This window comes from Rhinolophus sinicus, chromosome 3, assembly GCF_057876585.1.
Source record: "Rhinolophus sinicus isolate RSI-liver-muscle chromosome 3, RSI-T2T, whole genome shotgun sequence".
Classification (NCBI taxonomy): Eukaryota; Metazoa; Chordata; class Mammalia; order Chiroptera; family Rhinolophidae; genus Rhinolophus; species Rhinolophus sinicus.
In genome coordinates this window covers 118,683,544-118,701,813 of record NC_142503.1, presented here as the reverse complement: position 1 = coordinate 118,701,813, position 18,270 = coordinate 118,683,544, and the positions used below count along the sequence as shown (strand labels likewise).

The window sequence follows — 18,270 nt, the reverse complement described above, 5'->3', positions numbered from 1 at the left end:
CTGAGGGCCCTCTTAAAAGGAAAGGGGTCAAAGGGAGGGGGAGGGGGCCAGTCATTCATATTAGGCACAAGTGAAGAAATGAGGCAGAACCACAAAGAAGCAGACACCCCTGGGAAAAAGGGGCGGGGGGGGGGAGGGAGGGAGAGGGAGAGAGAGAGGGGGAGAGGGGGAGAGGGGGAGAGGGAGAGAGAGAGAGAGATTGCAAGCTGCCAGGAGCAGTTATTTGATAGCCCCCAGTGCCATCTCTCTGGATCCAGAATCATGTTTGTACCAAGATTATGTTCCATCCTCCCCCGTGCCTTGACTGTACCCAGCCATTCACAGAGCACAGCACAGTGGGTAGTAGTGCCAGCCCATTCCTGCCTGATGCACAACTCCTCTAATGGGTCACTGTGGCTCAGGGACGCTCCTTTGACTCAGACAAAACTTTTCTTTTTTTTCTTTTTCTCTCTCTCTTTTTTTCAACAGGACTTTATTGGGGAACAGTGTGTATTTCCAGGACTTTATTGGGGAACAGGGTGTATTTCCAGGACTTTATTGGGGAACAGGGTGTTTTTCCCAGGACCTATCAGCTCCAAGTCAAGTTGTTGTCCTTACAATCTTAGTTGTGAAGGGTGCAGCTCAGCTCCAAGTCAAGTCACTGTTGTTCAATCTTAGCTGCAGAGGGCGCAGTTCATCCCTTGCGGGAGTTAAACCAGCAACCTTGTGGTTGAGAGGATGTGCTCCAACCAAAGGAACCACCCAGTCACCCAGGAGCTCAGCGGCAGCTCAGCTGCAACTCGTTGTCTTCATTCTAGTTGCAGAGGGCGCAGCTCGCTGGCCCATGCGGGAATCGAACTGGCAGCCCTGTTGCCCAGAGCTCGCGCTCTAACCAACTGAGCCACCAGTCCACCCCAGACAAAGCTTTCTTAGAACTGTGATACAGTCTGAAACTCTTCCTTCCCAGTACTCCTTCTTCTGCCCTGTCCTTTCACAGGTGTAGACCTGCATCATGGTCTGAAGGCTCTTCCTACCTACTCCTGCTCCTTCCTTTGTTCCTCATAACAACTGTCTTGCCCACCTAATCCTATCTTGACATTTGCTTTGGAAAAAACTTACACATAAGGTTATTTTGTTATATATCTCTATTCTTATGATGTAAATGTACACACACACACACACACACACACACACACACACACACAACTCTATCTTCCCTGAAAACGCTCATTGGTACAAATATCAAAGGCAGAATAATGGGCTATATGGACCCCAGTATAACAATATTTATATAATTAAGGACTTTTTCCTTTGTGTGAGAATATCTTTTTCTTTTACTTGTCTCTACTACACATCACTCAGTTGAAAAGGTCATGGTGAAATCAGGTTTCTACAATGGACTAGACACTACCACTCTCATCTAAGTACCACTGAACATCTAATAAACATTTTCACTATTCTATCAAGTGATTAAAATGTTAAATATTATTGTATCTAGGATATCTAGGACCGATCCCTGAAAACTAAGATTGTCAATATTAAATTATTACTACTATGAATGAAACCTATCTGCAGTTGTATACTTGCCTCATATTGATACAATTCACTTTTAAACCAGTCTGTCAAGGGGAATCAAAAATAATATAGTCTTGGTAACGTTATAATGAACCTAAGACTTTGTTCTAGCTTACAAAGACCCAGGAAAAGAACATTCTTCATAAAAATAAACCCAGTGTTCATAATGAGCATGTTTTCTGATCAAGAATATGAACATTTACATAAATACCAAAAGGTCATAATAAAAACTGAATTTCCTGAAAAATTCTCAAATTTTCAAATCTTAATCTGTTTCTTCATCCTTCAGCAGTATAACTCATCTTCCTCAATTAAGTGAAACACTGCCATCAGTTAAAACACTACTGTATGCACAGCTTTAGATTACCAAAGTTTAATTAACAGTACTTACTCTCGTTTTATCAAACAGTTCTGAAACTTTGAGAAAAAACCTGGAAAAGAAAAATATTTCATTAGAAGCTACCTTTAAATAATTTTTCATTTGAAATATTCAGAGAATACATAATACCACCAAAACATATTAATAATGAACATTCTTATTTCGTTACAATACTATTTAATGGTCTTGTTTATTTCATTTAATTCAACAAAAATTTCTCTGTACTTCTATCCACAACATATTTGAAATTTGTTACAGAAAAATTTCCCATTTCAGGGTAACAGTCTAAGCCATACATTAAAACTCTAAAAAAATTGTCTTGATATTCTTCAGTAATATGCCACATAATACTAAGTAAAGCCTATACTTTCAAAATTCTTACAGAACAATCACATACAAAGAGACAAAAGGCTGATTTAAAAGGAAAATACTGAAGTTGGAGCAGTTCTTGAAGATATCTGATAGTTGTTTTAAACATTTTTAAATAGAGCTGCTTTGTTTTGGAAAACAACAGAAATGAACAACCAACTTCTCACAATTCACTTTCACTTTTAACTAAACAGCCTCTTTCTCAAATGCTGACAACCAACTAAAAAAATATCCCAATGCCAAACTATTAAAAGGTATTCTGTAAAATATGTAATTACAGATGACGTAATTGGATTAGGGCAAATACTATTGAAAGCTAAAACGCAATTTTATGAACTTTGTTTTACTAAAAAGAACTTGCTTTGACAGGTTTATGCAAGATAACACAGGGCAAGGGTCACTTTTTTTCTTCTTATCAAAGACTTAACTAACTCTTTGGGAAGGTAGCATGTTCATTAGTGTAAGCTACGGTACCTTGCTTTGCCGGACCATAAACTTGGATCTTACATGTCTAATGAGAAGATATACTAGAGACAAGTTCAAGGATGTGGTTTAAAGGTAGGCATAAACTATGAAAATAGTTTTTCCACTTAACATTTTTTTAAAAATTTGAATTACTTTTTAATGAAAAGTTGGGTTTAAACAATATTATAGGAGCAACTAAAATTACCTATGGTTAGATTACAATTAAAGTGAAAAACTAGCATAAAGTAAGTAAAGGAGGGCTGTGCAAGACAACTTCCGGAGAGCATTTCTACACTTATATGCACAACACACCATCCCTATCCAGTTGTTCCAACATTCACAAAACTATAAAAACTAGAATAGTCAGCCAGCCTCTTTAAAAAGTGCAAACTGATAGCATCAAATTTTACTTTAATCAATTCGGCTTCCAATGAAATACATACATATACATTCTAATTCTAAACAGAATTTTTAATTTATAATAAACTTTATTAAAACAACATTTTGACACAAATTATGTCTCTCTCTCTCTCACACACAAATCAGCCCATTTTTATTAAAAAGAATCTTTGTAAAGGTAAAAATATTATATTAAGGTTTACTTTTATTTCCCAGATTTAAAAAATAAAAAAACGGAAGATAAAAACTGACACCAACCTAAATTTATAAAGAAGCTCCTTATTATCAATGTGTTTTGACAAAAATATTCTAAAATGTCAGCTGGGTCTTAAGTATTATGTATGCCCAGGCTATCAACAAAATTTTTGTTTTCTTTATATTTAATGTTTTTTAATCAGAATCCTTACTTGCATATATCTGTAGAATCCTGAGTTCCTAAAGCATATAATGAAGAACCAATTCTATTGTAATCATCTGCAGCACCTATGGAAAAAGTTTTAAGAATATATTTATTCATTGATTCAAAAATACTTACTGAACACCTACCTGCCAAACAATGTGCATGTAATATGAAATACCCAATGTCTAGTGAAGGAAATTAGAAAAACTATAATATGATGAGTATTATATTAGTAGTAGGTACAAATTACTTTGGGGACAGGGTAAACAGATGATTTCACCTGTTTAAGTTTAAAAAAAGTTTAAGTTAAAAAAACCCCAAAACTTAAAAATCACTTTGAAGGTTGGTTTATTGAGGTAGGAATGAAAAATTATTTTTAATATCAAATACATTAGTATTTTATGCTTAAACTGACCATGAAATTATTTTTTTTAGAGCAAGAAATTCCTGGATTATAATGATATCTGGCTCTGAGAACACTGCCCTCTTTAGCTATTATTATATGATCACAAAAACATGCAACGACCCTGATTTTATACATTACACTGATGTTAAAAGCTTAATTTTTCATAGTCCAAGGTAAGTTCATTCAATATGAAAAAAGTTTTTACTTTGTAATTTTGTAAAATAGTTTTACTTTCATCTCTCTTAAAGAACCATTCCATTTGGCGAAATAATAGAATTAGTAAGACTCACAAATATTTTGTTTAGTTTTCTTAACAGATGATTCTCTACTTTTGTAGTTCTTTATGCTTCCATAGCACTAATATGCACTTCTACGATTGAACTGATTACAATATATTGTAAGTTTTTGTTTTTCATGTTTATCCTACCTGCAAAATTATTAACTCCTTAAAGACAAAGACAATATTTTCTTCATCTTGAAATCACCGATGGCTGGCACATAATAGATACTGTATGTCAATGTTTATGAACAAAATAATTTTTTAAGAAATTAAAATAGTAGGACTGTATTTTAAGTGATCAAATCTAAACATAAAGGTATTCCTAATTATTACAATTAACACTAATATGTACCATTTCAGGTTTACAAAATTTTTCTGTTTTGGAAGGAGTGAACGCTCATGGGCTGAGGCCAGGGCCTGGTCTAGGTGGGAGGACTGTGGGGTTTCCCAGGTAGGCAAACAGGGCACATCTGGAGTCCATAGGGTGTGCTATGTGACTTGGGGTTATTAGGGAATAGGGAAGTAAACGCAGATCCTGATGGAGGAGCTGGGAGCGGATGGGCTGGGACAAAGTTTCTTTTAACAGAGGGGTAAAAGTTATGAGGTATTTTATCCTTAATGTCACAAGGAAACCAACTCAAGACCAATTACGTGACTTGTCCAAGGCTCTGAAGCAAATGAGTAATGAATCTAGGAAGAAATTAAAGTTTCCCACATTTTTACTTTATAGTTCTTAATTACTGAACAGGCAAGTATAAAATACTACTTCATTAGAAGAAATCTGCAAATCACAAAGGTATAAGAAAATAAAATATAAAAATAACTCTTAACCCTCCCAAAAGAATGACATAAGAATAGAAGTTACCAAGCCAGAGACTTCTTTATTTCCTCCTTTCTATTACAGAATGTAATAATTCCCCAAAATGGAGGTTCATACTTCTAGGTACCTACAGACTTGGCTCTGTATCTGAGGATTTCATATTTTTTGGTCTTAGGACTCTTTTCTACTCTTAGAAATTACTGATAACCCCAAAGAGCTTCTGTTTATGTGGTTTATGTCTATCAATATGCATGGTATTTTTTTAAGTAAAAAAATTGTTTGTATTTACTATTTCACTTTAAAATATCAGTATTAAAACCATGATATGTTAACATAAATAACATTTCAAAATGAAAAATAACTATTTTAAAATTAGTGAACAGAGTGACATTGTTACATTTTTGTGAATCTCTTTTGTGCCTGGCTTTATAAAAAGACAACTGGATTCTTGCCTCTGCTTCTACATTCAACCTACTGGGATATAATGCTTTTGTTCAGTATGCGGAGAAAAATCTAGCCTCAAACAATTATGCAGCTGGAAAAGGAAGGAGTATTTTACTAATATTTTCAGATAATTGTGGATATTCTTTGACACCACATCAAAACTCAACAAGTAGTTTCTTTAAAGGTTAGTGCAATGGGAAATCTAAAATTATAAACTTTTTGTATTCTATCACATTAAACTCCACTGGTATAAGTGATAATTATCCCAAGAATATAAGGTTGATTTAACCTTTGAAAAACTGATCAATGCAATTAACCATATTGACTAAAAAAGAAAAACTAGATGACTATCTCAGTAGTTGTAAAAAGAGCATTTGACAAAATCTAACATTCATTCCTGACTTGAAAAACCCTCTCAGAAAACTAGGAATGTAAGAGAATTTTCTCAACTTAATAAAAGGCATCTAGGAAAAACCTACACCTAACATCATAATTAATGGTTTAAGACCGAATGCTTTTCCCATAAGAACAAGGCAAAGGTGCCTGCTCTCACCACTTCCATCAGCACCGCAGTGGAGGGTAGAGCTATAGTACAATGGGGGCAAGGAAAAGAAATAAATGGCATCCAAATTGGAAAACAAGAAGTATAACTGTTTTTATTAACAGATGATCATCTATGTAGAAAATCCTACGGAATCTACAAAACAATTACTAGAACCAGTGAGTTTATTTAGTAAGGTTGCAAGATATAAGTTCAATATTGAAAATACACAGTATTTCTATACATTAGCAAAGAACTGGAAATTGAAATGTAGAAAACATTATTTACAATAGCACCAAAAAATAATTAGGAATTAATCTAACTAAAGATGAATAACATTTGTATATGGAAACTATAAAACACTGCTGAGAGAATTTAAAAACCTAACTAAATGGAAAGTATACCATATTCCTATATCAGGAGATCAATTTAAAATGTCAATCCTCCCCAAACTGACCTACAGATTCTACACACTCCCAATAAAAAATCCCAGCAGGTATTTTTGTAGAAAGTGACAAGCTGATTCTAAAATCCATATGAAAATGTAAAGAACCTAGAGGGGTCAAAAAAAACTTAGATAAAGAATCAAGTTGGAGGTCTTACACAAGAAAAGATGTTCAACATCATTAGTCATTAGGGAAGTGCAAACTAAAACCACACCATGATACCATTACTGACCTATTAGAATGGCTAATATTAAAGACTGGTTACCATTGTTGATAGGGATGAAGAGCAACTCTGCACAACTGGTAGGAATGTAAAATGGAACAATCATTTTGGAAAAATGTATGGCAACTTTTTAAAAAGTTAATTATACACACTTATCACATGACCCAGTCATTCTACTGTTAAGTATTACCCAAGAGAAATTAAAGCATATGTCCATACAAAGACTTACATATCGATGGCTCATGTAAGTAAGCTTTACTTATAATAGCGAAAAGCTAGCAACCACCCAAATGTCCAACAGCTGAATAAACTGTGGTGTATCCATAAAATGGAGTAGCACTTAGCAATAAAAAGGAATTAACTATTAATACATAAAACATGGATGAATTTCAAAATAAATTTGTTGAATTTCAAAGCCAGACAATAAAGTATACAGACTATATAATTCCATTCTTATAAAATCTAGGAAATGCAAACTAATCTATAAAGACAGAACTCAGATCAGTGGTTGCCTGGGGTTACGGGTGGGAGGGAGGAATTACAAAGGGCCACAAGGAAACGTTTGGTGGTTATGGATACGTTAACTTAACTGTAATGATGCTTTCACACATATGCCAAAACTTATCAATATACTCTGAACATTGTATCTTATTTATATCAAATATACCTCAATAAAGCTGCTAAAAAACAAACAAACGTTACCCTATTTTGCACTTTGAATGGATCTTTTACATACATGATTTTGTAACACCATGCACTTGATCATTTAGAAAATATTGGTTCAATGAATTATGCAAATCTTGGCACACTTATGAAATGTTAACATTTTCGTATACAATATCAAAAATATCACATTCATAATATCATCAATGTCCTTAGACAAGTCTTTAATTATTGGAAAGCAAGTTCATGGTGATGGAGACAAGTTTCCAAAATTCTAATTACTGCTGGAATGATTTTTTATTATTGTCAACAAACACTGTGAGTTGTTTTCCTTGAAGTGACAGGCTTGCTTAGTTAATTTTTAAGAAAATGTCTACCAAATACTGAAGTCTGAATAATGACAGTTTGTCTGTCAGCCACTCTTTCTAGTAAAAATGGCACTTTTTGAAAAAGCAGCCAGTTCAGTTGCAACTCAATCACTAAAATGCCTTTCTAGAGAGAACCGTCATATTTCAGTATACAAAGTGCTTTATGTATACCTTCCCATTTCATTACTCAGAATATAAAAAGTGTACTCAAGGGAGAGCTAATACAATTAATAATTTTTACTGGTTCATCAAGGACATTCTTAATTAAACGTTTGTTAAATTGCAAATGCACCAAGGGGAAGCATACAGTGACGATTAGTACAGTCTGGTGCCGCTGCCTTGATTTGTGCTAAGGCACCAGCAATTTTATCCACCACGGCTTTTGCATTATCAGTATAAATGTCAACATGGTGAAAAAGGCAAAAAGCATAATATGATTGAAAATAGTTTTGACCTCACAGACTTGCTAAAAAGGGCCTTGGAGTCAAGGCTCCATAGACCACAGTTTAAGAAACACCACTATGTAATTATTCCATCAAAAAAATATAAGCTTTAGCCACAGAGAAAAACCTTACTTTTGTGGGATCTTGTCATCCGATCAGATTTAGCAGAGGCATCCTTAACTCGGTTATGATATTCTAGAAGGAATGTTCGTTCATGCTCAAAGAAATCATCCACATCCTATAGGATCAAAAGAAAATAGGAACTTTTTTCACTTATTTGCTTTAGTGGGATATGTAAACCACTATGTTAACGTTACCATCATAAAAGATGATCAGTAAAACAGCACCTCTATCCTTTAATAATCAGATGTTATACTGATTTCACCAAGTTCAGACTTCAACATTCACGCATTTTTATCGCTATATCAAGTAAGAAATCTATGGTTCTGCAGCTCTCCATATGGTTCACATTCACATGTTGTACTCTGAAACGTGTTCCTGCTCTGCTCTGCTCTACACTCCAACAAATACACTGCTGCCAGTGGGAGTGACCAATTGCTTTTGAGAAAAAAATTCTGATAGACAAGTAAAAGTCTACTTCTCTTGGTCTTTCATGTATTCTATGGGCCATGCCTAAAGGCTGCCAGGCCTTAGCCATGAGGGCCCTGACTGCTGTCTGGGGCAATTATTGCCTTCACCACTGTCTTCACTCTTTTTTGGAACAAAGTCAGCTAAACATTAAAAATAAAAATTATTAACAGTACTTTCCTCTCTTCTAAAATACCAATCGTTTACTGAAAAAGCACCAGTTGAAATGATGTAATTCAAGACCCACATCAATAGAACACAATAAGCAAAAGTTAGTATCAACAAAATGTCATTTAAAATCTGTAAATCATGTATATGAGTTTTCTTAACTGTAAAAATGGGGTTAACACTATCTAACCCGCAGGGTTGTAGTGAAGACTAAATAAAAAAATGTGGGCTACCAAACACGATATTGTAAACATTCAAAAAACGTTAGTCATGACTTTACTAATAATATTATGAAAAGCATAATCAATATAGTGGTTTACACTAAATACTAAGAAAAATGTTCAATATTAGTGCATAAGCAGCATTAAATGGAAGTAAGCTGAGTCCTTATTAGAAATTAGCAACAGCACATACATAGTCAACGTACCAATTGACCTGTCTCTGAAAAATCAAAGTAAAATCAAATAAATAGTACTTCACACCTAAGTTTTATTGTAGATGTTTATCTAAATATAGGTAATGATTACAAAGTAGCATTATTTATCTCTTAGTTTTTGCTTGATAATGTGACATAAGCATTTTCCTCTTATATTCTAATAAAAGTTTTCAGATAAATCAATTCTGTATCATTTTTAAAACATTATTAAGAAAAATTTAGGTGTTATTTAGGTAAATAATTAACTTTCTAAACATTTTCACACATATTGTCTCATTCAATCTTTCAAACAATCCTGTGAGCCACACAGTATTATTAACCACATTTTGAAAATCGATTCAGAGCAAGAAAGTGATTTTCCTCAAGGTCATAAAGATACTACGAGACAAGACCAAAAACTCAACTGAGCTCTTTTAATTCCCAATTTAAATCCAGTTCTGCCCCTAACATTTGTAAGGCCAAGGGCAAGTGTACAGATGGAGACAGTCCCTCTTTGTGTCTACCCTGCAGCTCTGTAGGGCACCCAGAGGGACCTCATATGCATGAGGCTGGACATTCCATCCTGCACACTTATCTTCTCCCTGTGCCTTCCCTCTACCCAGCTTTCTCATTGTCACCCCCTCATCACCCATGGAACGCACAAACCAGTGGCATAGTCTACCCACAGGAGGATGAACTCAGGGCAAAAGCCCACAAAGGACCTGGAAAAAGGCTTAGGATTTGGCCAAGGAAATACAGGGTTTTATAATAGATAACTGGAACACGGTCTGGTCTGGAGGGAAGGAGCTTGGGCTCCAAGTGGACAAATCCCCTTGGACCTGCAGACACCTCACCCCTGGAGAAGGGAGCTCTCTGAAGAGTGTACCCAGGTCTGGGGGCCCAGTTTCCCAGGCCTAAGGATTCTACTGTCCAAACTTCTCTTTTACTCCAGTATAATCTTCTGCACATCTGAAATCTCAATCTAGCTCCCTCTTAAAAGGGGCAAATTCTCAATCCAGTACTCCTGTTAATCAGATAAAATCTTACCTTTACTCCTGAAACAATTACTCCATCTGCTGATTTAACCATGTTTTTAAAGAAATCTTCAAGTTTCTCTTTTTTATTTTTCCCTCGCACACTCAACTGAAAGAAAGGTAAATATAAGTTAGCATTTTTTTAAGAATACAAATGGAAAGTAACGCCTCCTTTATTCTCTGACATCAAAATGGCAATCTCAAAAGGATCCCAATTTTTAAACTCAATAAAGTAGCAATTTCATCATATATATTAGTGATTTTCAAACTTGAGGGCATTAAAGAGAAGTTTGGCCTTACCCTAAAGATTCAGATTCAGCTGATCTACAATAAGGCTTAGATACCTCAAATGTTATAAGTATATTTGATAATTCTGTTGCAAGTAGCCCTCTCCTCATACTCTGTCAAACACTACTATATAATACAAAGACAACTAAAATTTTAATTCAGTTCTTTTAAACATAAAATTTAACGGTATACAATATACTTTCATATGATTCTTTAAATGCTCTCAAAATACATTCTGCAAATTCTTCATTTTGAACTCATTCAAACATCATCTCCTGTCCTGTTTTTGGGGTCGGCAACTTCTAGTACAAGGGACACAAAGGATGATTTTGAGTGGCATGAATCGTTCTCTAAAGGTAAAACTAAGAAGCAGCTAACTCTGACTTTCCCATTTGCTGCATCAGGGTGTCCCATAAAGGAACAGCCCATCTAATTTACTTATCTACTGGCATGGCTTCAAGGCTCATCTTTATGTAAATGACTCACAAATCTCTATTGCTACCCCTAAGTACTTCCCTGAACCTTAGATCCAACTGCCTATATCCTATCCTTACATGGAGATTCTGCTAACCTCCCGTTAGATGAGTCTAAAACAGTACTCACTATAATCTAAATTCCAAATTATTCCTCTTCCTGGTTCCCTTTTTATGGCCCTTCCATCCAACCAGTCTCCCACATTATTCCTTAAAATCTCATACCTCTCATTAAAAAATCTTGAAATAATCTACAACTTATTTTCTTTCTCTCACAGCTCAAATCCTACCAGCAAATGTCTGAAGTCTGTCTCTTTACATTCCCACTGTGCTATTCAAAAGTCCTCATTACCTTTTGCTTAGACCGCTACATTGGACTACTAGTTAACATTCCTTATCTTGATCCAATCCATTCGACTGCTTGGGATAACTTCCCAAAATCAAATTTTGAGCATCGCTTTCTTACTAAGTAACTTTTACAGAGTTTCACAATGTTCAGAGAAATTAAGGCCAATCTTCTTAGCATGGTGTTCAAGACTTTCAACAATCTGGTTCAACTTAACTTTCCATCTACCACCCTGCCCCCACAGAACCATATGTTCCGAACAGTTCTCAAAAGAAACTCTGAACTTTTAGGTTCCTCTGTACCTAAAATGGTACCTCCCCTCCCACCAAAAATGCTATTCAGACTTAATTAAACATCCAAGTTAAAAGGCATCTCTTCATGTAACCCTTCCAAGTTAGAATTCACTGCTTTGTCTTTAGGTCTCCCAACACACAATGTTTTTTTTTTTTTTACTCAAGTTTTTGATAGTGATTAATTTACTTATTTAACAAACCAATAACAAATATATATTACAGTCATGCATTGGGCTAGGTGTTAAGAATATAAAGACGATTAAGAGGTGGTCCCTGCTCTTAAAGAAACTCATGGTGCAGAGGAGGATACAGAGAAGTAAGTGTATGATTAAATACACTGTGAAGAGTACAATGTTAGAGGTACCCATGGGGCACTAGGGGAACACCCAAGGAACTTAATACAGACTAGGGGATGAGAAAGGAAAGACTGCGTAAAGGTTGAATGACCAGATTCAATAATCCAGACAAGGGTTATGGAAGTCAAAACTAATCTTTAGGTCTGGTGGTAGAAGGAAGAGGACACATTCTTAATATAGCAGGCGAATAAAACAGACAGGATTTGGTGACTCCTAATAGGAATGGGGAGTAGGAGTAGTCATGGGTAATTTTCAGGTTTTAAGGAACCGGGAGGTTCCTTATTTGAAACAGAAAATATGAAAGAAGAGTTCAACTGAGGGCAAAATGCCAAGGGGACATCTAAATGGAGGTTTTTAGGACGCTGTCTAATAAACAGAGCTGGGACTCAGGAGTGATGAAGATTTATAAGTTAACAGCATAGTAGAGTATGTGACGCCACAGGAGTAGAGCAGATCACAGAGGGATAACTTATGGAATTAGAAATCTAGAAGAACTTCTAGACACCTAGAGAACTCAATGAGGAACCTAGGAAGAATCAGACTTAAATGAATTTCCTTATATGAAGGAAAAAGACTATGAAGGATACTGGGAAGTAGCCACAGAGTTAAGAGGAAAAATCTCTGAAGAGATCCCAAAGATCCAGAAGTACCTGGGACCTGGCATAGCTAGAAATGGAAAGGCACAATGTAACGCACCATTTTAACAGAATATAGGACAAAAACCACATGATCATCTCAATAGATGCATTTTTTTCATGCTAAAAACACTCAACAAACTAGGAACAGAAGGGAGTTTCTTCAACTTGTGTTGTGCAGGAGACCCTGCTCGCTGCACCATGTGTCATGCGGGGCGGCCTGTGGGGTCTCAGCTCCCGCTCCCCAGATAAGAACGCAGGATATGATGAGGCCAAAAAGAAACACCCACGGAGCCATAGATAGGGGAGTCATACCACTATAGTCTCACTGGAGGCTGGGCGAGACACACACAGTAGTAGCCACACGATCAGCAGTCTGCCATTCACTTCTCTGCCTGCCAACCAACCAACCAATCAGCGCAGCCCGCAGTTACATCAGTAGTCAATTGACTAACCGGTCACAGCCAAGGGCCAACCAATCACAGCTGATGGTCATTCACTACCTGAGCCAGCACCTCCTGAAGTGAGGCCGAGAGCCTGGAAACTGCTCTCTGGGACTCTGTCCCCACAACTTGCTAAAGGGCATTTATGAAAATCCACAGCTAACATCCTACTTACATAGTAGCGAAACAGTGAATGCTTTCCTCCTAAGATCAGGGACAAAACAAGGATATCTACTCTCGCCCCAAGTATTTAATATTGTACTGGAGGTTCTAGTCAGGGTAGCTAAGCAAGCAAAATAAATAAAAGGCACCCAGACTGGGGAGGAAGAAGGAAAAAAGAAAAAAGCAAGCAAGCTAATAAACGAGTATGCCAAGGTGGTTGAGGGTTGTGGGGGATACAGGAAGTTCAGGGATTTGATTGCTGACTGGCTTCCACTTCCCTGTGAACAAGATGAGAACCTGATCAAAAGGAACTGCTCTGAGTTGAAATATGCTTTTATGGAAAATGGGAGAGAGCTGTCTAATGTCACAAGCTTGTTATAAATGATGGCGCAAGCACTATCGGCTGGATGAGAAAGAGGTAAGGACAAAAGGGCTGCTAACAAAGTCAAAATGCAGGAGAGGTCAAAGAACTATAATGGGATAGGGGAGAAAGAGCCGTAAGACAAAAGGCTAAGTTTGGAGTTCATAATACTAAGGTTTAAGAACTCAGAAGTGAGGCAAGGTCCTGGGTGCGGCCATGGATGAGTTAGCAAGAATCTAACGATGGGGTATTAAATAGGTTACACATTTAATCTACTGTTAAGTAGACTCAAAGTATACCTACTAGAAACAGAAAAGGTGCACAACTATGAAAGTAAAGCAATACTAAAGGCAATCATTCCTCATTGCAGCAATCATTTCTCATAAAACTAAATGCTGACACAAGCTTTTCTAGGCTTCACAGATGCTTCATGACCATTTTTAGACTTCGAGATACCCTAGCCTTACTTCAGTAGCTCATCAGTCCCATGACCCTCTGAAACTCAAACAACAGAATAGCACATACAAATTTCTTTTCCAGCATCACTGAATTGAGTAACAATCTGAGAAATAGCATTCGAAACAAGATTGAGATAAACCATTTATTTTGGGGCCTATAATCTACAACCTATTAATATACTTCCTATTAGGTAATTAAAAAATATTTGCAAAATACCTTCCAGTTCATCTTTTTAGGTTTTCTCCAAAACACCATTTACTGATATTAAAAGGGTTATTATAATGCATCATCATCATTATCTCTGTTAAGCATAGTTTGTAAGGAAGAAAAATAAATCTACTTTGGTGGGAGAAAATTTATGAAATCCTAAGATTTCTGAAAGTTATTTACAACGCTGATATAAACATTTAATAACCTTTCACTTATCATTTTAACAAATAATTACTTTACATCCTTCCACCCCCCTCCGACTCCCCCCCCCCCCCCCCAACACCATTTCAAGCCGTTGTTTCTCAGTTATTTTACATCTTAATTGCCAGGTACGATTTTAAGATAGTGAGGATACAGTGGTGAAAAATTACAGTCTTACTCTCAGAGAGTTACTCTGTAGTCGAGGGAGATAGGTAATAAATACATAAACAAATTTTAAAACACAGGTATATAGTTTCAAATAGTTCTATGGCTGTGGCAATGGAATAGAGTACTTGGAACATAAGGCTATGGCTTCTCTGGCTCCAGCGACCTTGCACTGACACTGCCATGCCTCACTTTATGCCTATGCTGCTCTACCAAATTATTACTCAGGTTTTAGGCCACACCATAAATAAGGTCCGGCAAAAACAAACTCATAAAGGGAAAAATGTGACGGCAGCATTATCATGTGTTCTTTCCACGTGTTCTTTAGCAACCCTACTCACGAATCATTTTCAGCTTCTTATAATTCATGATATGGCCAGCATTCTTTATTATTCCTATTTAAAAAGACCACATACCACATGTATGCTTGTGAAAGTAGCCATGCTTAAACTGCTATACTTCTGTGATCCTGAGTTTCTTTCATATTCTTTTAAAAAAAATTGTTTTTTCTACTGCTAGACTTAGGACATTTTATTGTCATATCTACTAAATCCAAATCAAAAGAGCAAATTCATATACACAAAATTCTTTGATCTTGATGTTGACTTGTACGTAAATGAGCACTACGCTCTCTATATTTGTATTCTGCTAAAATTATGAGTTAATCTTGTCCAAAGATAGATCCCAAGATCCGTATCACCCACCCACTGAAAACTTTTGTGCCAGCACCATGAATAAAAAAATCTTTAAAGCTCAATCACCTCAATTTCTTTTTCTGTACTGTAACAGAGATTTTAGGCAGGGAGGGAGTAAGGAAAATTAAGAGTCATTTAATGTTCATATATTGAAACTTAAGTATTTGGTGGAGAATGAAAAGAATTGCCCTTATTGCAAGTAAAGAAGCCTGGTTTGATTATGAAGCTGCTTAATTACTCTTCATATGTCCAGAATTACTGTGGTAATTTTTTTCCTTTTTGTCGCTGTATACATTACAATTTTTGGAAATGCTTTACTATGTAAAGTATAGATGGTAAACAGCTTATTCTGATATAAGAATGCTTGGTGCATATGGAAAGATGGTAAAGGAGTGCCTTGCATCAACAGCTATCTTATTTATGATGTGTAAGTAGAATAGAGCAAATGTTTGTATCTTTGTTATTTTTAGTACCGTTTCTCTAGTAAATCTTATTTTAGAAGAAAGTATTTGTTTATGCATTTCAAACAGCATCTTAGGTTTATCCTGTTCTTATTTCAGTTGCCATAGAAATAGTTTTGACATGGAGAGTGCATGTTTATGTGGTGTCTATAAAACAATCATTTAAAGTTTGAAGTGTTTTCTTGTACTCTGGACTCTATTAAATGTTTTTTATGCTGTAATTAAAAAAAAAAAAAGGGAACATCGGCACTGAAGAAGGTGAGTTCAACAGATCAAGAGCCAATGATTAACCTAAAAGAAATCTGGAAATCTTTAGCTCAAGCACCTCCCTAGAATGCTCCATAAGGATTCAGAAGACTCCAAACTCAAATTTAAGAACCATTAATCAATTTTACAATTATATTTCTTAAAAAGTTCCCAGTACAGTATGAAAATCAATGTCCTATGTGGTGACATGATTTGCCATCATTTCTTCAATTAATCTACTCAAGTTCTACTGAAATACTGCATTGTCACTGAAAAAGCATCATTTTAAACTGCCTTGAAAAATAATAACATGAAAGGCCTTAAGCCTTTTCTAACTACTCCCTGCCTTTTCCAATTACTCTTTAAAAATAAGCCTTGATCACTATTTTATTCAATTTAATACTCACATCTTGATTATATTCCAAGAAGACATGGAAATTTAAATCTTTTCTCAAAATAGGATGTGCTGCCACACGACACAGGAATACCTCATGCATTGCAACAGTCTTCTTGAATATTGCCAAATATTCACTAGAAACAATACACAAAATTAAAGGTAAAACACTGCATCAACTAGAAAATCATCTGCAACAATATTTTCAGCAAATACTCTTTGAATTATTCTAAATGCAAAATTAGAGAAACAAAGATATAATCCATGTAAACAAAGATTTTAGTTGAACTGTTAATAAAACATATAAAACCCAGCTCTGAAAAGACTTCATGCTAGTTAATAGTATTTATTATAGTTAAATGTTAATATTTTTAGGTTTTATGAACCTTTCATCCTATGCAAGTTGATGTTAAAGGTAACTATAGGGGTGTTTGTTTTCAGCTCCAGAGGAAGTATACTACTAATTATTTGATATAATTGTAATCATTCAATTTCTACATAATTACAGCTTTTAAACACCTTCGTAGGAAAAAAAATATCAAAACCCAAACCTAAGTAAGCATGTTTTCAACATTAATAAATATTTTCGTCTAATGACCCAGAAACACACCATGGAGAGACTAATTTTTGCCATTACATTGAAGAACTGTGTTTATAATATTTTAATATCAGTGAATCACAGCAATCATACAGTAATACATGTCAGTTTGAAAAAAAAGCACTCAAGGAAAAGGCCCAATATTCTTGCTTCAACTACGTGCAAGGAGGATAAGTTTTACATACCAGCAAACCAGCAGGACCAATGTTGGGAGAAGTTTGATCTCTGTGAGGGTAGTCATTCAGTGAAGACAAAAAAGAAGGATGCAGAGGATGGAGGTAGCAGTAGAATAAACCCAAGGTTCTCTGTTATCCAACCCCTAACCAGACCACAAAAGAATCATGATCAGGGCCACTGGAAAACCACAGATCCTTCAATATTAATGTGCTCTGCTAATTTCCAGTTTTCAGTCTTATAAACTATAAAAGTGTGTATCTGCTATCAGACTACTGCTTGCACCCAGCATTGACAGAATTCTTAAAACATCTGTCACCTTACAGTTTGACAATGATCTACTTTGCTAATTTATCTTGTCAAGAGTTTAGCATTCTGAAGTGAAGTCTAAGTGGAAGTGTGAATATATGCTTAAAAACTGAAACTAAGTGGAAGAGAAAAGGAAATGCATGAAGGAGAGAAATGACCAGAAAAAGAGTGATGGAGGTGATGACAATGCAAGGAAAGTTATTTCCTTGTATAACTCTCAAAATACAGAAAAATGGCATATACCAAATCCAAAATTACTTCAAATGTTTTTAGTAAAAGGGGAAAAGATTCTGTATTTTCAGCAAGTACACTAAAAATGAAGATGAAATATCTCAATTATTCAAAAATTGAATACATTTCTAGTATATATGAAACTAATTATTGTATAATGACAAACATTTTAAAGCTATTCTCTTGTCACTTTGCTCCTATTCTTTTCCCTTCAGCCAGAAGCCACAGGCAGAGAAAAGGGGGAGGGAGGGATAACACACACACACACACACACACACACACACACACACCAAAAAACAAAAATAAAAAAACCCCCAGTATATGCAGAGTTGCTCAGCGCACACTTCTATGAGAAAAAGAAGTTC

The 18,270-nt window shown here is 35.6% G+C and overlaps 1 protein-coding gene across 2 annotated transcripts in view; it reads right to left on the bottom strand.

Moving 5' to 3' along the window:
* The window catches only part of SNX6 (sorting nexin 6), a 51,916-nt gene that overhangs the window by 20,899 nt on the left and 12,747 nt on the right, over positions 1 to 18,270 (bottom strand). For both annotated transcript variants that reach the window (XM_019750455.3, XM_088796881.1), the window contains exons 6-10: positions 16,607 to 16,730; positions 10,419 to 10,514; positions 8,333 to 8,438; positions 3,574 to 3,649; positions 1,946 to 1,985 (exon numbers count right to left, since the gene is read on the bottom strand). In XM_019750455.3, the coding sequence (XP_019606014.1) occupies positions 1,946 to 1,985; positions 3,574 to 3,649; positions 8,333 to 8,438; positions 10,419 to 10,514; positions 16,607 to 16,730 (442 nt within the window). The remainder of the gene's footprint in view (positions 1 to 1,945; positions 1,986 to 3,573; positions 3,650 to 8,332; positions 8,439 to 10,418; positions 10,515 to 16,606; positions 16,731 to 18,270) is intronic.